We start from the raw sequence: 15897 nt of genomic DNA, 5'->3' as shown, positions 1-15897 counted from the left end.
ATTAGGTTAAGTTAGTTTTTAAGTAGAATAAGAAACTGTAATAGATTGTAATCCCAAGATCAATCAAATTATCAGTAAAACTGAATAAAAGGTTACACTTCACGGATTTTATTGCTATTTGGATATGTTGTAGCAGACATTATTCTGAGTAGAACCCCGTAAGAATCAACTGGGGGACGACATTAATTTAGAATATATAACAAATTAAAGTTTCATAATTTAAGTACCTTCCTTCACATATTATAAGCTGCTATAGAAACAACGATGTTTGTGTAGGTTGTAGTACGTTCTTTCGTATGTTTGTATTACATTAGTAAATAATATACGATACGATTCCGCATGAGTTCCACGAGTCTTGGACATTTCACGCCAATCGGGATCCACAGGGGGATTGAATTTTGCTAAGAGGGTCAACATGGATTTTTCGTTTAAGCTTATCTTTGAAAAATATAATTCCGATACACAATGTGTTCAGATTTATTCTGTCTAATGATAGCATCACGATATATTATAAATATGATCACAATATGTCGAAGCGATGTATCAACACAAAATGTATTGTTGGAAATATGATAATAATCAAGTTCCTGCAGCGAGAAACATCTGAGAAAAGAAGACTAAAGATATGATTTATACAAAAACATCAAATTATAATGAATATTTCAACGCAGTTAATATTGCAGATAAAACTTAAATCTATCAGTGTCCTCAAAAATATGATAAGAAATAACTTGGTAATGTCATATGTAAATTCAGAAAGACAAATTTTTGCGTAAATCCAATCAGACTATTCTATATGAACTCGTTGTATCTATATTAGTAAACCGTTACTCAAATTATTAAAATTAAAGTTAAGGTAGATGATCAGTTATGAATCATTAAATGTTTGCATGTCATAAGTGATCATTAATAGTTCACTCGTCAGATTATTTTAAATCAGACAACCAAATGAATGTGTAACGTAAATTAAAATTAACTTTCGAAAAAACGAAAATTATTAAATTATCAAGATTTATTGTTTTATTATTATATTCTTTTACTTGTTACAAACAGTAAAATGTAAAAAATTTCACAACGTAGAAATTTATTAATACCTCATTTAAATATATTTAAATATATATATTAGTTATATTGACTCTTCTATTTTGTAAATAAATCGGAAAACCAAGTAAAAAATACATAGTCCAAGGCGGCTCCCTTCCCCCGTTTTTAAGGTACCGAAGATAGTCGATTTTGGCCAGACTCAAACGACCCCCGTTTACAGGTTAAGGGTTAATACGATAAAATAAAAAAGACATTAATTTATGATCTAATGCAGAAAAGATTTTTATCTGTTTTATCACATTAGCGGATATGAAAATAAACAATCAACTAAAAAATTTATGTATACAAAACAGATAACTATTAATAAAAAACTAGTAAAAACAGCGAGAAGAATCTGTTCGTTTTAATAAAGATAAAAGGATAAGTAAATTTATATAAGATATTGTTGTTTGCCTTTTGATAACTACATATTGATTATAACTATTAATATATTATTTTTTCAGAATGTTTGAGAAGCGCTTAGGTTGGTAATGCGCACGTGGAACAGGTGGATGCAACGGGCGGTAGAAATGAGTCACACACTGATCTTGAGATTCACAATATATTTGAGCGGTCACTATGTACACTATTTACAGTGGCAAATCGCACGGGCGAGCAGATTATAGTAATACGGCCCGTATCCGTGGATCGCCGATGAGAGATCGAACTGGCTTCGCGATGCACGTGGTACGCACGTGCCGGGTGAGCTTCGCGCGGGCTACCAGATTATATTAATACAGGAAACTCGCGGAAGAATGAGCTGAACATTTAACGGACCGAGCTGAACACTTCGAACCGTGAGATGCACCTTCTGAGCGACTAACAAACTAACACACTAAAAACTACGCAAAGGAGATCGCATTCGCTATCAGCTCATTGCCAGCATAACGAAGACTGATTATTCACGAAGTAGCCCGTCTGATGGCGCGGCGCCTCACCCGTCGCGCGCGGTCTTCGCGTCAAGGGTGGCGACACCGAATGAATAAGGGGGGGCTTAAGATTATTTCTTCAACATTTCCGCCCGCCATCAGCAACGTGTTGATGATGAGTCTAGTCCTGAGTCGGCTGAGCTGTATCCGGTTGAGTACTTGGCAATAGCGCGAGCTTCGTGACAGGCCTGGTGAGTGTGGTGGTGGCTGTCCTCGGCGTCACTACCCGGGTGAGTCCATCCTTGCCTGGAATCAAAGAAACAACCCTGGCCAGAGGCCACTTACACGGCGGGAACCTCTTGTCCGTGATGAGCACCAATGATCCAACTTGTATGTTGTTAGACGGGTGATGCCACTTTGAGATCGCCTGTTGTCGTTGCAGATATTGAGTCGACCATTGAGACCAAAATTATTGAACTCGCTGCTGGATTAATTGCCAACGTGAGAGTCGAGAGAGAGCTAAGTCGTTGAGTGACGGCTCAGGTATCGTTGTTAGAGCGCTTCTGATGAGAAAGTGCCCTGGAGTGAGCGCTGAGACGTCATCTGGATCGTCGCTGAGCGGTTCAAGAGGTCGTGAGTTCAGGATCACCTCGATCTGAGTGAGCAGGGTCGTGGTCTCCTCAAAGGTGAGCAACGTTTCACCTACGGTGCGCCGAAGATGATATTTTGTCTACTTGACCACTTCTTCCCATTTACCGCCCATGTGTGGAGCGGCGGGAGGATTGAAAATCCACCGAGTGCGATCTTGAGCGAACAGGAATGAGAGATGCTGATTTTCCTGAGTGCTCTGCGTGAACAACTTCTGGAGTGATGCTTCCGCTCCAAGAAAGTTTGTGCCACGGTCTGAGTACAGCGAGTGAGGAATGCCCCTTCTTGATGTAAACCTCTTGTACGTTGAGATAAATCCATCTGTTGAGTAGTCTGAGACGACCTCGAGATGAACAGCGGACGTCGTGAGACAGACGAAGACACAAATCTATCCCTTTTGAGTTTTAGCTCCTCTTCCCTTCCATGTTTTGAGCGTGAAGGGACCAGCATAATCGATGCCGGTGTGAGTAAATGCGCGTGAAGGTGTGACTCGAGCCAGAGGTAGTTGGCCCATCAGTTGATGAGCACGGATCCCCCTTTGTCGAGCACACACCACACAGCGCAAAATATGCGATTTCACTGGAGCCCTTCCACCGATGACCCAATAGGATTGTCTGATGTGAGCCAGCGTCAATTGAGTACCTCCATGTAGAGTCTGCTTGTGAGCATGATCGATGATCAATTCTGACAGCCTCGAGTGCCGTGGTAATATCGCCGGATGCTTTCCGTCAAAGGTGAGTGCTGCGTTGTTGAGACGTCCTCCAACACGAATCACTCCTTGGTGATTCATGAAGGCGGTGAGACGATTGAATGCGTGAGAGGCTGGGAGATGAGTCCGTGAGTTGAGTATCTTGATTTCCTGAGCGAAGAATGCTGATTGAGTGGCCTTGATCCAGAAGATGCGTGACCACTCGATGCTTGCAAGTGTGAGAACTGCTGCCGGTTTCTCTTTGAGTTGGTTTCTCAACAGCGAGACAAACTGAAAACAGAGAGCCGTGAGTCTAAGCAATTTATTGAGCGATGAATACCTGTGCATGAGATCCCAGTGGTAATCATCTCTTGAGTTAGCAGTGAATAGTGAGATGCCCGGGCGAGACTCGATCAGGCATTGTTCGTCAGGTTCCTTTGGTTGAGTCGGCCATGATTCAGGAGATTGTGTGATCCATGATGGTCCCGTCCACCATAGTGTATGTTCTTCCAATTGAGCTGTCGTTACGCCTCGTGAGGCGCAATCTGCTGGATCCCCAGATCCAGGTACGAACCGCCAGTGAGCGTCTGCTGAGAGTTTTTGTATTTGTGATACTCGGTTACGTACATAGTCCTTCCAGCGAGATGCGTGTGTCTTGATCCACGTGAGAGCGACTTGAGAATCTGTCCACATATATGTTTCCTTGATATCCATGTTAAGTGTGGCTTGGACATACCTTATTTGTTTCGCAAGTAGCAGCGCTGCTGTGAGCTCTAGCCTCGGGATAGTGAGTCTCTTGAGCGGAGCCACCTTTGTCTTTGAGCATATGAGTGTAGTCGTGGCGCCCGTGGACGGTGAGTGTGCCACCAGATAGATGACAGCAGCCATGGCTAGTTGAGAAGCATCAGAAAAGCCGTGTAACACAACAATTGAGCCACTGCTCGTGTTGAGCCACCGTGGAATTGAGAGTCTGGCCAAACTTGTGAGATCTTTCCTGATGTTGAGCCATCTTGAGACAATCTGAGATGGCAGTGGATCATCCCAGTTGAGCTAGTAGAGCCAGAGTTCCTGAAGGAGCATCTTGGCCCTTATCACGACCGGTGAGATAAACCCGAGTGGATCAAATATTTGTGCCACTTGAGACAATATGAGGCATTTTGTGAGCTGTCCGGATTGAGATGGTGAGACGGTCGAGAATGTGAAGATGTCCTGGTGAGGTGTCCATTGCAATCCAAGTATTTTTGTAGCGCAATCGTCAAGTGAGACGGATGAACCAGTTGAGTCGGTAGATGAGATTGCGGTTAGCAGCTCTGGAGAATTTGAGTGCCACTTAGCGAGAGGAAATCCGCCCGCGTGGCAAAGAGCTTTCAATTGATGAGCGATTTCAATAAGTTGCTTCACTACGTCGGCGCCACCAAAGATGTCGTCGACGTATCTCCCCTTAATGATTGATGGCACGGCATGTGGAAACCGATGACCTTCGTCATCAACGAGTTGTAGAAGAGTCCTTACTGATAGAAATGGAGCCGCTTTCGTTCCTAAGTTACTGTGGTGAGATGATACGGAACTGCTTTGAGATTGTCGTCGATCCAAAGGATACGTTGCAAATCCCAATCAGACTGATGTACCTTGATCTGTCGAAACATCTTCGTGATGTCTGTAGCAAAGATGTACTGGTGAGCACGGATCCAAATGAGGACGTCTGTAACATTGAGTAGCAGATTTGCACCCGTGTGCATGAGATCATTTGCGGAGATTCCGGATGAGGTTGGACTGGAGCCGTTGAAGACAACCCGCAGCTTGGTTGTTGCGCTGTCAGGTTTGAGTACGCCATGGTGAGGAAGATAATAATGAATAGAGCCCGTCGATGGGTGCGAACTGACCCTCGACATGTGATTTAATTGTTCGTACTCACGCATGAACGTAGTATACAACCTCTGATACTCTGCGTCCTTATTGAGCTTCTCAAGAGCTCGCTGAAGACACTTGTGAGCCGTATTGTATGAGTTGCCTAAGACACTGATCGGCAGCTTGAGAGGGATGCGCACGATGTATCGCCCAGTTGAGTCACGAGAATGAGTGACTCTGAAATGATCCTCGCACTCTTGCTCTTTTGTTGTGAGCTAAGTCGTTGAGACCGCTGATGGCTCTTCTTGGATCCAGAATTTGGTTAATAACTCTTGGAGGCTGTTATCCTGTTCTTGAGTCCCCGCGTGATGAACCGTGAGCGTGTGATATGACGATGATCTGACTGGTCCAATAATGAGCCAACCAAATATCGACAGTTGAGCGATCGGCACCGTTGGTAAGCCCTTGATGATGTTGGGCTTGATAATCTGTCCATATGAGTCGGCGCCAATGATCACATCAATGGGACGCGGGATGAGAAACTCTGGATCTGCTAGTTGCAACTTGTCAATGTGAGGCCACGATTGTGGAGGCGCCTCGAATGATGGTAAAATGGTTGTCAGTGTCTTGAGAATGTGCGCTCGCACGGTGGCAGTGGATGAGGAGTGCCGTAATTGGAGGGTGAGTGTAACCACCCCCTTCGTTTGAGTAGTCTTCTTGCCACCAATTCCGATGATTGAGATAACTGAGTGTTGACGTTGTATATTGAGCTGCTTAATGAGATTCTCCGATACGAAGGTGAGCTCTGAACCTTGATCAACGAGCAGCCTTGCGTTGTGAGCGGTGACAGGTGAGCGGACGTATGCAAGGGCTGTCGCTAACAGTACCGACTGAGATGAGCTGTCTGGTGTGAGCTGTTCGGCGATTGCGCCGCCGCTTCAGTTGGACTGCGAGGCGGATGTTGAGGCATGCTGAGCGGTCGATGACGTTAACGCCGTTGTCGTCGAGGATGAACCCGGCAGCGGCATGTGCAGCATCGTATGATGCTTGCCTGAGCAGTTCTTACAAGTGATCGTCGACTTGCACGCGCGCACACTGTGCCTGCCAAGGCAGTTGAAGCACAGGCGCTTCTCCAATGAGATGTCCTTCCGTTGAGCTGGCGTGAGATTCCGGAACTTGGGACACATCACAATAAAGTGCTGCTCCGCACACATATCACACGGATACGTGACCTTGAATGAGTGCGTCTGAGCGGAGGCTTGGTGAGCGATGTCTCTCTTCGTCGGCGTCTTCGCTGAGCTGGTCGTAGCCTTTGTTGAGCTGCCCGTTGAGTGAGATGCCGCCTCGACTCTCTCCAAGGCGCGCGCCCTCGAAGTGAGAAACTCCTCGAGGAGAGACAACCTTGGATACTCTTAAGAGGAGCCGAGTGAGGTTTCCCAGGCTTCTCGTGTGTCTCTGTCGAGAAAGCGTGAGATGTAGTGCACCAAAACGCAGTCCCACATGTCCTGTGACATGCCCAGGGACTGTAGCGCTTTGTTCGACTCTGAGACCGTAGAGACGAGACCCATGATTGACGCCGCGCTCTTTGAGGACGTCATGGTGAGATCAAACAGCTTATCAAGATGAGCCTGGATGATTAGACGCTTATTCTCATACCGAGAGATGAGTAGGTCCCAAGATGCCTGTAGAGAGTCATCCGTCATAGGTAGGCTGCGAATGAGCTGGTCTGCTGAGCCTTGCATGGAGCTTCGGAGGTAGTGAAGCTTCTCTACCCTTGTGAGGGGCGGGCACTCCATTACCACGGAGGTAAACAAGTCGCGGAATGACGGCCACGCAAAGTATTCGCCGTTGAACTTGGGCAGCTTGATATCTGGCAACCGTGAGTGTTGCCTTTCCTCGCTGCCTTGACGAGTGGGTTGAGACGGTGCCGGGGTGAGTTCATGCTTGAGTCTGTTGAGTGCCAGCTTTGCGTTGCCCACACAATGAGCCTCTTGCTGGTGGATATCATTCGCGAAGTACTCGTGGTCGAGGAAGGCTGCCGGCCACGTTACCTCGAAATAGGCGTGCTACTTGAGAAACGCCTTGTGCAGCTCGTCGATCTGCGAGAGCCGCGATCCGACGTCCGCCAGCGTGGCGTCCGGATTGACGCTCACAACACTCTCCATGATTTCCCGCAATGTGTTGAGCCGACTCATCTGTGAGCGTACCTTCAATGTGAGCTCTGTTGGTAAATGAGCTGGAGAAGAAGTGCGAGAGCTTCTTCCTTCCCGTGATTGATTGCCCTTTGTTGTTGACGGTTGAGACGGCACCACAAGAGAGAGGGGAGACGTTGGACGAGATGGCGGCTTTTCATCCACGTCACCACGTTGAGCGCCCTTTGCCGATTCCGCTATAATGATTTGGCACGATTGAGACAGCACAAAATCTGAGTGATCGCATCGCGTGTCACCGACCGCACAACCAAAATGAGATGCACTGCACTGGATGAGCGTTACTATTTTATGAGAGTCACCTTTACCACCGCGCTGATCCGGCTCGAAGGACCAGAAATTGTTTGAGAAGCGCTTAGGTTGGTAATGCGCACGTGGAACAGGTGGATGCAACGGGCGGTAGAAATGAGTCACACACTGATCTTGAGATTCACAATATATTTGAGCGGTCACTATGTACACTACTTACAGTGGCAAATCGCACGGGCGAGCAGATTATATTAATACGGCCCGTATCCGTGGATCGCCGATGAGAGATCGAACTGGCTTCGCGATGCACGTGGCACGCACGTGCCGGGTGAGCTTCGCGCGGGCTACCAGATTATATTAATACAGGAAACTCGCGGAAGAATGAGCTGAACATTTAACGGACCGAGCTGAACACTTCGAACCGTGAGATGCACCTTCTGAGCGACTAACAAACTAACACACTAAAAACTACGTAAAGGAGATCGCATTCGCTATCAGCTCATTGCCAGCATAACGAAGACTGATTATTCACGAAGTAGCCCGTCTGATGGCGCGGCGCCTCACCCGTCGCGCGCGGTCTTCGCGTCAAGGGTGGCGACACCGAATGAATGAGGGGGGCTTAAGATTATTTCTTCAACACAGAAGAAAGACTAAACCTTCAGACAATAATCTATTATACATAACAATCAATACAAAATATTTTCTAAAATATTAAAACATAGTATTACCCGTACCTGCGAAATATTTATGTTGATTTAGTTAATCTTATATTTAATTGGTTTTTATCATGTGACAACTTTATGATTATTTAAATGAATGAATATTAGAGTAAATTTATATTCTTATATTTTTAAATATAACTTATCATGAAATCATTAGTTTTGCTTAAAAATCTAACATAACATAAAAGTAATTATATATAAATATAATATAAAATATAAAATGTAATATATATTTTGTACGTGTGTGTGCGTGTGTGCGTGCGTGCGTGCGTGCGTGTGTGTGTGTGCGCGCGCGCGCGCGTGCGTGTGTGATAGATCTAAATATGGTAAAAGTACACCTTTACACACCACCCTCCAAATGACTTCTGACTGACCTTGACGTTGACCTTGACCTCTAAGGATGTCAGGGTCGTTGACCTTTCCCGCCGCTTATTGTTCAGTAAAAAGTTATTAACAAAAGAAGTTTGAATAATTATTCACATAAGGGGACACATTGCCAATACTTTGATCTTGACATATGTTATAGAGATCACTTCCCTGAGTAACGTTTTACAAGTTGTAACCATCGCTCGTCGTTTATTAAAAAGTTATTAACAAAAAAGTTTAATGACTAGAGCATAATTTTACGAAAGAGTATATTTGATGGAATTTTAGCTTTAAACCAGAAATAGGTTTGGGTTAGGTTAGGTTATATTTTCCGAAACTGGAACCCCGGACACGCATGCTCGTTTTCCCGCTTCGCGGGAGGGTGGGGGGACGGGTTTTGCCCCGGAGCCAGTGTAACAGTTTTCACCGTACAGATTTTGATCACCTGATACACGGGACGGATCCCGCGGGGGAGGGGCGAAGCCTAACCTAACCTATCCTATCCTTAGGTTTTCCGCCCGCTTTGCGGAAGGGCGGGGGACAAGGGCTTTGCCCCTTCCCCCGCCGCAGCTAATGTAACAGATTTCACCGTACAGATTTTGATCACCTGGTACACGGTACGGATCCCGCCGGGGCGGTTAGGTTAGGCTTCTCCCATCCCCCCTCCCCGGCAGAATCCGTGCTAGGTGATCAAAATCTGGGGAGCGGTTCAGTTGGACACGGTGCAATTTGATACAAGCCAATCAAATTGCTTTGGTTGGTTAGGTTAGGTTAGATTTCATTACTTTTCTTGGCTGTGTCCAATTGTACTGTGTCCAAATGAAGGCCACTCCAAAATCTGTACGGTGATATCTATTACACTGGCTCCGGCGGGGGGAGGGGCAAAGCCCCTCTCCCCCGCCCTCCCGCGAAGCGGGCTGAAAACGAGCGTATGTGTCCGGGGCTCCAGTTTCGGAAAATATAACCTAACCAGGTTAGGTTAAGTTAAAGCAGAGAATACTTTGTATTTAACTGTTTGTGCTTTTGGTTAAAGTGAAGAATACTTTGTACTTATATTAAAAGAAACTATTCTATATATTAACAATTCACTGCTTTAAATGACTTTCCTTTCTTCGTTCATATACATATTCGTCGTTTATATCTTTCAATATTCAATATTCTTTCAAAATAACTACTATATTTTCGAAATTTCTTTTGTTAATAACTTTTTTTAAACAACGATCGACGACTAAAACCTAGTGCGGGTTATTCAGGAAGGTGACCTTTGTAATATATGTCAAACTCAAGTCCTTGCTTCGCGTGGACAGCTGAAAATTCGTGTAAAATTATTAAACTTCTTTTGTTAATAACTTTTTAACAAACAACGAGCGAAGGGTGAAACCTAGTGCGGGTTATTCAGGAAGGTGACCTTTGTAATATATGTCAAACTCAAGTCCTTGCTTCGCGTGGACAGCTGAAAATTCGTGCAAAATTATTAAACTTCTTTAGTTAATAACTTTTTAACAAACAACGAGCGACGGCTAAAACCTCTTCAAGGTCACTCAGGAGGGTGACCTTGACAACATATGTCGAGGTCAAGGTCATCGGGGCTGGGTCCGTTAAAGTACATAATTACCCAATTTTCTAACGACATCTAAAATTGGCGACAAAAATTTATGTGTACAGATATTCCTCACAGAAAAGTCTAGTGGATTCAAATCAGGAGAATGTGTAGACCCCAACAAATAGTCTTCTTCTTTCTATACAGCGTTTCAGAATATAAAAGTGCACATGTAACACTTACATTATAAGTCGGACAACCACTGTATTGATACCACATCTCTAAATGAGCTTCTAACGATATTTCTAATAATCCTAGGAATTGTTTATTCAAATAATTACTACAGTTCTGCTTAATATATCGTTAATAAAGAAAGGGCCAATGAATCGGATTAATAAAAAAGGGCCAATCGACTTTGTAAGATATCACATCATAAATTAAGGTCGCACTATATGTCTGCATGTGTGCGTGCGTGCGTGAGTGTGCGTGTTTGTGCATGTGTGTGCGTGTGGGTGTGCATGTGCGTGTGCGTGTCGCGTGCGCGTGCGTGCATGCGTGTGTGTGTGTGTACATGTGACACGAAACTGTCGCGCATATAGCTGATTCTGAGCGCTTTGTTTTGACAATAATTCCAAAATTGACGATCAATTTCGCAGCTCCTTAACTATGAAGTTATATAGACACGAGAATATTGTGCAAAGTTAGTAATTGATCAAAACTTTTCATACATTGTTTGTTTTTATATAGTACGAAGAGAAAACAGTGTAAATTAAAAAAATATAAACAAGTAATAATACACTAATGTAACTAATATCATAGTATTGCTAAATAAATTAATATACAAAAATATAATAATATATTTTAAACTCGCAATATATTACTAATTCTATAACTGTGGTTTAAATAAAGTTTTATGTGTGTGTGTACAGGGTGCCCACAAAGTCAGTTACCACCCCTTATACTTTGGAAACGGTTTAAGATTACGAAAAATCGTGAAACACCTGTTCGATCGTTTCGAGAGGCTACTCTTTTAAGAATGTTGGAGCAGTTGCCCTTCTCAAGGGGGGGACGCAGGGGCACCCCAAAAATTTTGAATGAAACCTCCCATAAAGTATTACATCGTTTGACAGGGCATAAAAAAGAAAATGTTTGCCGCAAGGTAGAGGTTGATACGTTTATCCGTTCGGACGTTATTTCAGGTCAAGCTTCGAAAAAGAGCAAGTTTCAAAACATAGTTACTCCTCTTTAGAAAACCCTAAAAGAACATTCGAGATATGAAAATTTTCGTTTTTTTAAGTCCTATCCATAAACAAATTCAGATTGAATTTTGCGGTTTTCCTTCAAGTCGGGGTTATACCGAAAATGATCCCTTGTGAGCACATTAAAAATGATTTGCAAAACTGAATGCAAAACTGGAAAACTCGTCGCAATGGTGATATTTTAAAAGCGTACAGTGTAAATGATATTACACAATACTGAAAACTGAACTGTTAGCATTTAGTTGCATACAGTTTTTCATTTCATCAGTTTAGTTACACACAATTTAAATCATTAATTTTATACAATCTATTATTAGTAACAGTTCAGTTACGTGTATTATTAGTAACAGTTCAGTTTTCAGTATCGTGTAATATCATTTACACTTTAAGCTTTTAAAATATCACCATTGCGACGAGTTTTCCAGTTTTGCATTCAGTTTTGCAAATCATTTTTAATGTGCTCATAAGGCATCATTTTTGGTATAACCCCGACTTGAAGGAAAACCGCAAAATCCAATCTGAACTTGTTTATGGAAAGAAGTTAAAACGATAATTTTCATTCAAATTTAATGTCATACCCTATACTGGCAATGTCTGTTAGTCGGACAAATTATTACTAGACTGCACGCCAACGAATTTGTTGGCGTGCAGTCTAGTAATAATTTGTCCGACTAACAGACATTGCCAGTATAGGGTATGACATTAAATTTGAATGAATTTCTGGCGAATAAAATTCTTGATAATTTTCATATCTCGAACGTTCTTTTAGGATTTTTCAAATAGAAGTAACGATTTTTTGAAACTTGCTCTTTTTCGAAGTTTGACCTCAAATAACTTCCGAACGGATAAACGCATCAACCTCTGCCTTGCGGCAAAATTTTCTCTTTTTATGCCCTTTCAAACGATGTAATATTTTATGGGGGGTTTCATTTAAAATTTTAAAGTTGGGGTTCCCCTGGGACCGCCATTGAGGGGGGAACCGCCCCAACATTCTTGAAAGAGTAGCCCCTCGAAACGATCGAACACGTGTTTCACGATTTTTCGTAATTTGAACTGTTTCCAAAATATAAGGGGTGGTAACTGACTTTGTGGACACCCTGTATATCTATTGACTTGTGTGCATAAATACAATTAATATAACTTTATATTTCATGGACGTGCAGATTACTAATTTAAAAAAACTGACTGACAGTACTTTCATCGCCTCATATATTATAAAAAAGAATAATAAGATATTTTGCACTACTAAATGTGTGAAATCTGAACAAAATTACCTTTTTTAAAAAAGGTACAAAAAAGCGCCAAGTATACACGGGCGAAGAAAAAAAGAACTTTACGTTTTTCGTTCAAAAAAGAACTCTACAAAAGTGATGATATCAAAGAATTGCGCCAATTATGAAAATGGGTATTTATGCAAATCAGAAAATCTATTATTTTATTATTATTTATACTACATACAGACACATGCATATATACGTACATGATATTGATTACGAATGCGGAAGAATTATTTCAATACAAATAGGTATTTTTTCAAAATGCTTGGCGCTGCTAACCGAATCAGTATGTTAATTAGTAATTAAATCCTTATAATCTAAAGCTTATAATAATCTAACTTACAATCTAATTTACATAATAGATTTTAGCAAAGCACATAAACTATATGTTATAAATTTAGTTAAAGTTATTCTATACTTAATTCTAATTCTTAATTCTGTCACGCACACACACATACACACACGCCCATGCACGCATCCACAAGAAAGAAGGAAAGAAAGAGGCAATTAACATAGTAATTCGGTTTAGCAATGCCAAGCATTTTGAAAAAATACCTATTTGTATTGAAATAATTCTTCTGCATTCGTAATCAATATCATGTACGTATATATGCATGTGTCTGTATGTAGTATAAATAATAATAAAATAATAGATTTTCTGATTTGCATAAATACCCATTTTCATAATTGGCGCAATTCTTTGATATCATCACTTTTGTAGAGTTCTTTTTTGAACGAAAATCGTGAAGTTCTTTTTTTCTTCGCCCGCGTATACTTGGCGCTTTTTTTGTACCTTTTTTTAAAAAGGTAATTTTGTTCAGATATAGTTTACGAGAAAGGGTATGTTTTCATTTTATTGATTTAATTATATTGATTCTTGTTGCCATGAAATTAACTTGCAAAATAAACTTTATAGCAATTTTTATAAAATGACGATAACTTAACTGGTGAATGTATTGTGTAATAATAAGTAAAAAAATTTTGTTCTGTGAAAATAATTCTGCAGTGTTCTTTTATTTTCAATTTTATTTGAAATATAGAGTGTTTTGAGTTAATTTATTAAGAAGACTATGAATTTTTCCTACATTAAAGTCGCATAAAAATTAAAATATTAAAATCAATAACAATCAATATGATATATGATCATCAATATGATATCAATAAATAATATAAAATATGTTATTTTATATTTTTTAATTTCTTATGTTATTTATAGTTTCTACTTTATGTTTAATAAATCTGATAAATGTTTTGAATTAGTACTGTTATTTTTTATTAGATATTTTATATACAAACGCACGTTTTTTGATGGTGGAGCTTTGAACAGTAAATAAATATTTCAGTTACATTTTTTAGCCAGCAGTAAAAAAGTTTCTCAGAAAATCTATGAAATTGTATTCAAAATAAAATGAAGTTTCTAATAAAATAATAAGCAAACTTTGGTTGAAAAACTTACATGACATACTTCTCAAGTTTATTTGATACGTTGAATCCTTTGAGCTAGCTTAATATTCTATTAAAATATTATACCGTAAATATCTGGAGAGTTATGAGTTCACGAGCAGGACACTCTCAATATATTTTTCATATATGTAATTTCATATATGTACGTATTTATAGCAAAGATACGTCTCGCTATGGCAATGTTGCACACACATATTTGTGCTCGCTTTTCCGCTATCCAAGCATAGTGATCCATGCGAGTTCGACCAAAGTAGCCACGATATAAGGTTAGTCTGAGCAAGCGTGACTAAGAGAACCGAGAAACGTGTTCGTGCAGTGAGTTGAACGACCGCTCGAGAATCGGCATTCGCGGCATTCCGCGGAACGAATGAAGATGACCGAACAAGAATCGTGCGTCCGCTCCGTCAATTACCGCCGATCGCATATCACAGACAATGAATGAGAGTCTCGCTCACTTCACTTTCTCAGTAGCAGCAAACGAGTCGAGACATCAAGGTCATCGGAAGTAGCTGAGTATATCGTTCCCTCTCTCTTTTGTGACCGGATATTCATAAATTAACACAAATAATATAAACGGGAAAAAGTTTGTCACAAGAGAAAAATGTACACAGGCGTTCTATTCGCGCATAGCTATGTGGATACATAGAATTAACATAGTAAAATTAATACAATTTATATAATACTTTTAAGCGAATCAATCGAGTAAAGTAGAGTCCAGGTTATCGAATTGTGTTGCGAGTCAACCTTTGTCGCGATCCGATTACGTGTCTACATTATCGAGCCGAATCGCAAATCGCGAACATTTTAATGTTATATGATTTAGCTCACAGCTTTCTATTAAAAGTGGTCGTTTTGTTAAGAATATTGTTATTTCGCCATCGTATCAAAGGCTATATTGACAAAAATGTTTGGCATTTGTGATTACAATTGTATAGTATTATTATAACAATAATTATAGTTAGAATATCCATTTTTATAATAAGTTTTACTCTAATATCTGTAAGAATAACCTCATATTCATAGTGCTATCAACAAAAACTTTTACTTTATTGGGTTGTGACATATATTCCTGTTCTTTTAATGGTTTTAATAATAAATATATATTACTAGTCATGTTGTTAAAAACGTTAAAAAACAACACGAATATATGTTAGAACTCAATATAAATTATGATAATTTTCATATAGTAAAATTCATCTACTAAACATCGAGATAAAAACTTATAAATAGGTTAATCACCTTTTTATAATTAATATAATCACAACAATGATACATTTAATTATAATTCTACATTAACTTTACTATATATTTTTTAGTAATAACTAAAAAAATTGTAGTTATAGCGCCCACAATGCAACATAAGATCAGTCATAATATGTATAGTTAAAACTATAAAAATAATATTATTATCGAAATTTATGATATATTATAATTAAATTATAGTAAATGCGGTATAGAGTGCAGTTGCGCATTTTATTGGATAGCATTACGAACTGACTTTTGGACTTTCAAACCATAAAGACGTATTATCATTTCATCACAAAACTGTATTCTGCGAATACAGTTCTCTAAAAATGCAATATATTTAGTTTTAGTAAGAAATGCCTACGAAAACAAGCAACTTTTGGAAACATCAAAAAGTATAAAATCATTCCTTTTCTATTTTCCTAAAAT

At 40.3% G+C, this 15897-nt stretch overlaps 1 protein-coding gene across 25 annotated transcripts in view; it reads left to right on the top strand.

The window, feature by feature from the left end:
* The window catches only part of LOC105279165 (myosin-11), a 262296-nt gene that overhangs the window by 12741 nt on the left and 233658 nt on the right, over positions 1–15897 (top strand). For 18 of the 25 annotated variants that reach the window (XR_003407559.1, XM_026975501.1, XM_026975502.1 and 15 more), the window contains one exon: positions 1548–1567. The exons of 3 other annotated variants lie outside the window; for them this stretch is intronic. Coding sequence is in view for 18 of the 22 variants with exons in the window: in XM_026975501.1 (XP_026831302.1) it covers positions 1549–1567 (19 nt within the window). In the remaining 4 variants the exon portion in view is untranslated. 4 more of the 25 variants (XM_026975507.1, XM_026975506.1, XM_026975503.1 and 1 more) reach the window with 4 other exon arrangements.

Source organism: Ooceraea biroi, chromosome 2 (genome assembly GCF_003672135.1).
Source record: "Ooceraea biroi isolate clonal line C1 chromosome 2, Obir_v5.4, whole genome shotgun sequence".
Lineage (NCBI taxonomy): Eukaryota > Metazoa > Arthropoda > Insecta > Hymenoptera > Formicidae > Ooceraea > Ooceraea biroi.
This window is presented reverse-complemented; position numbering and strand designations above follow the sequence as displayed.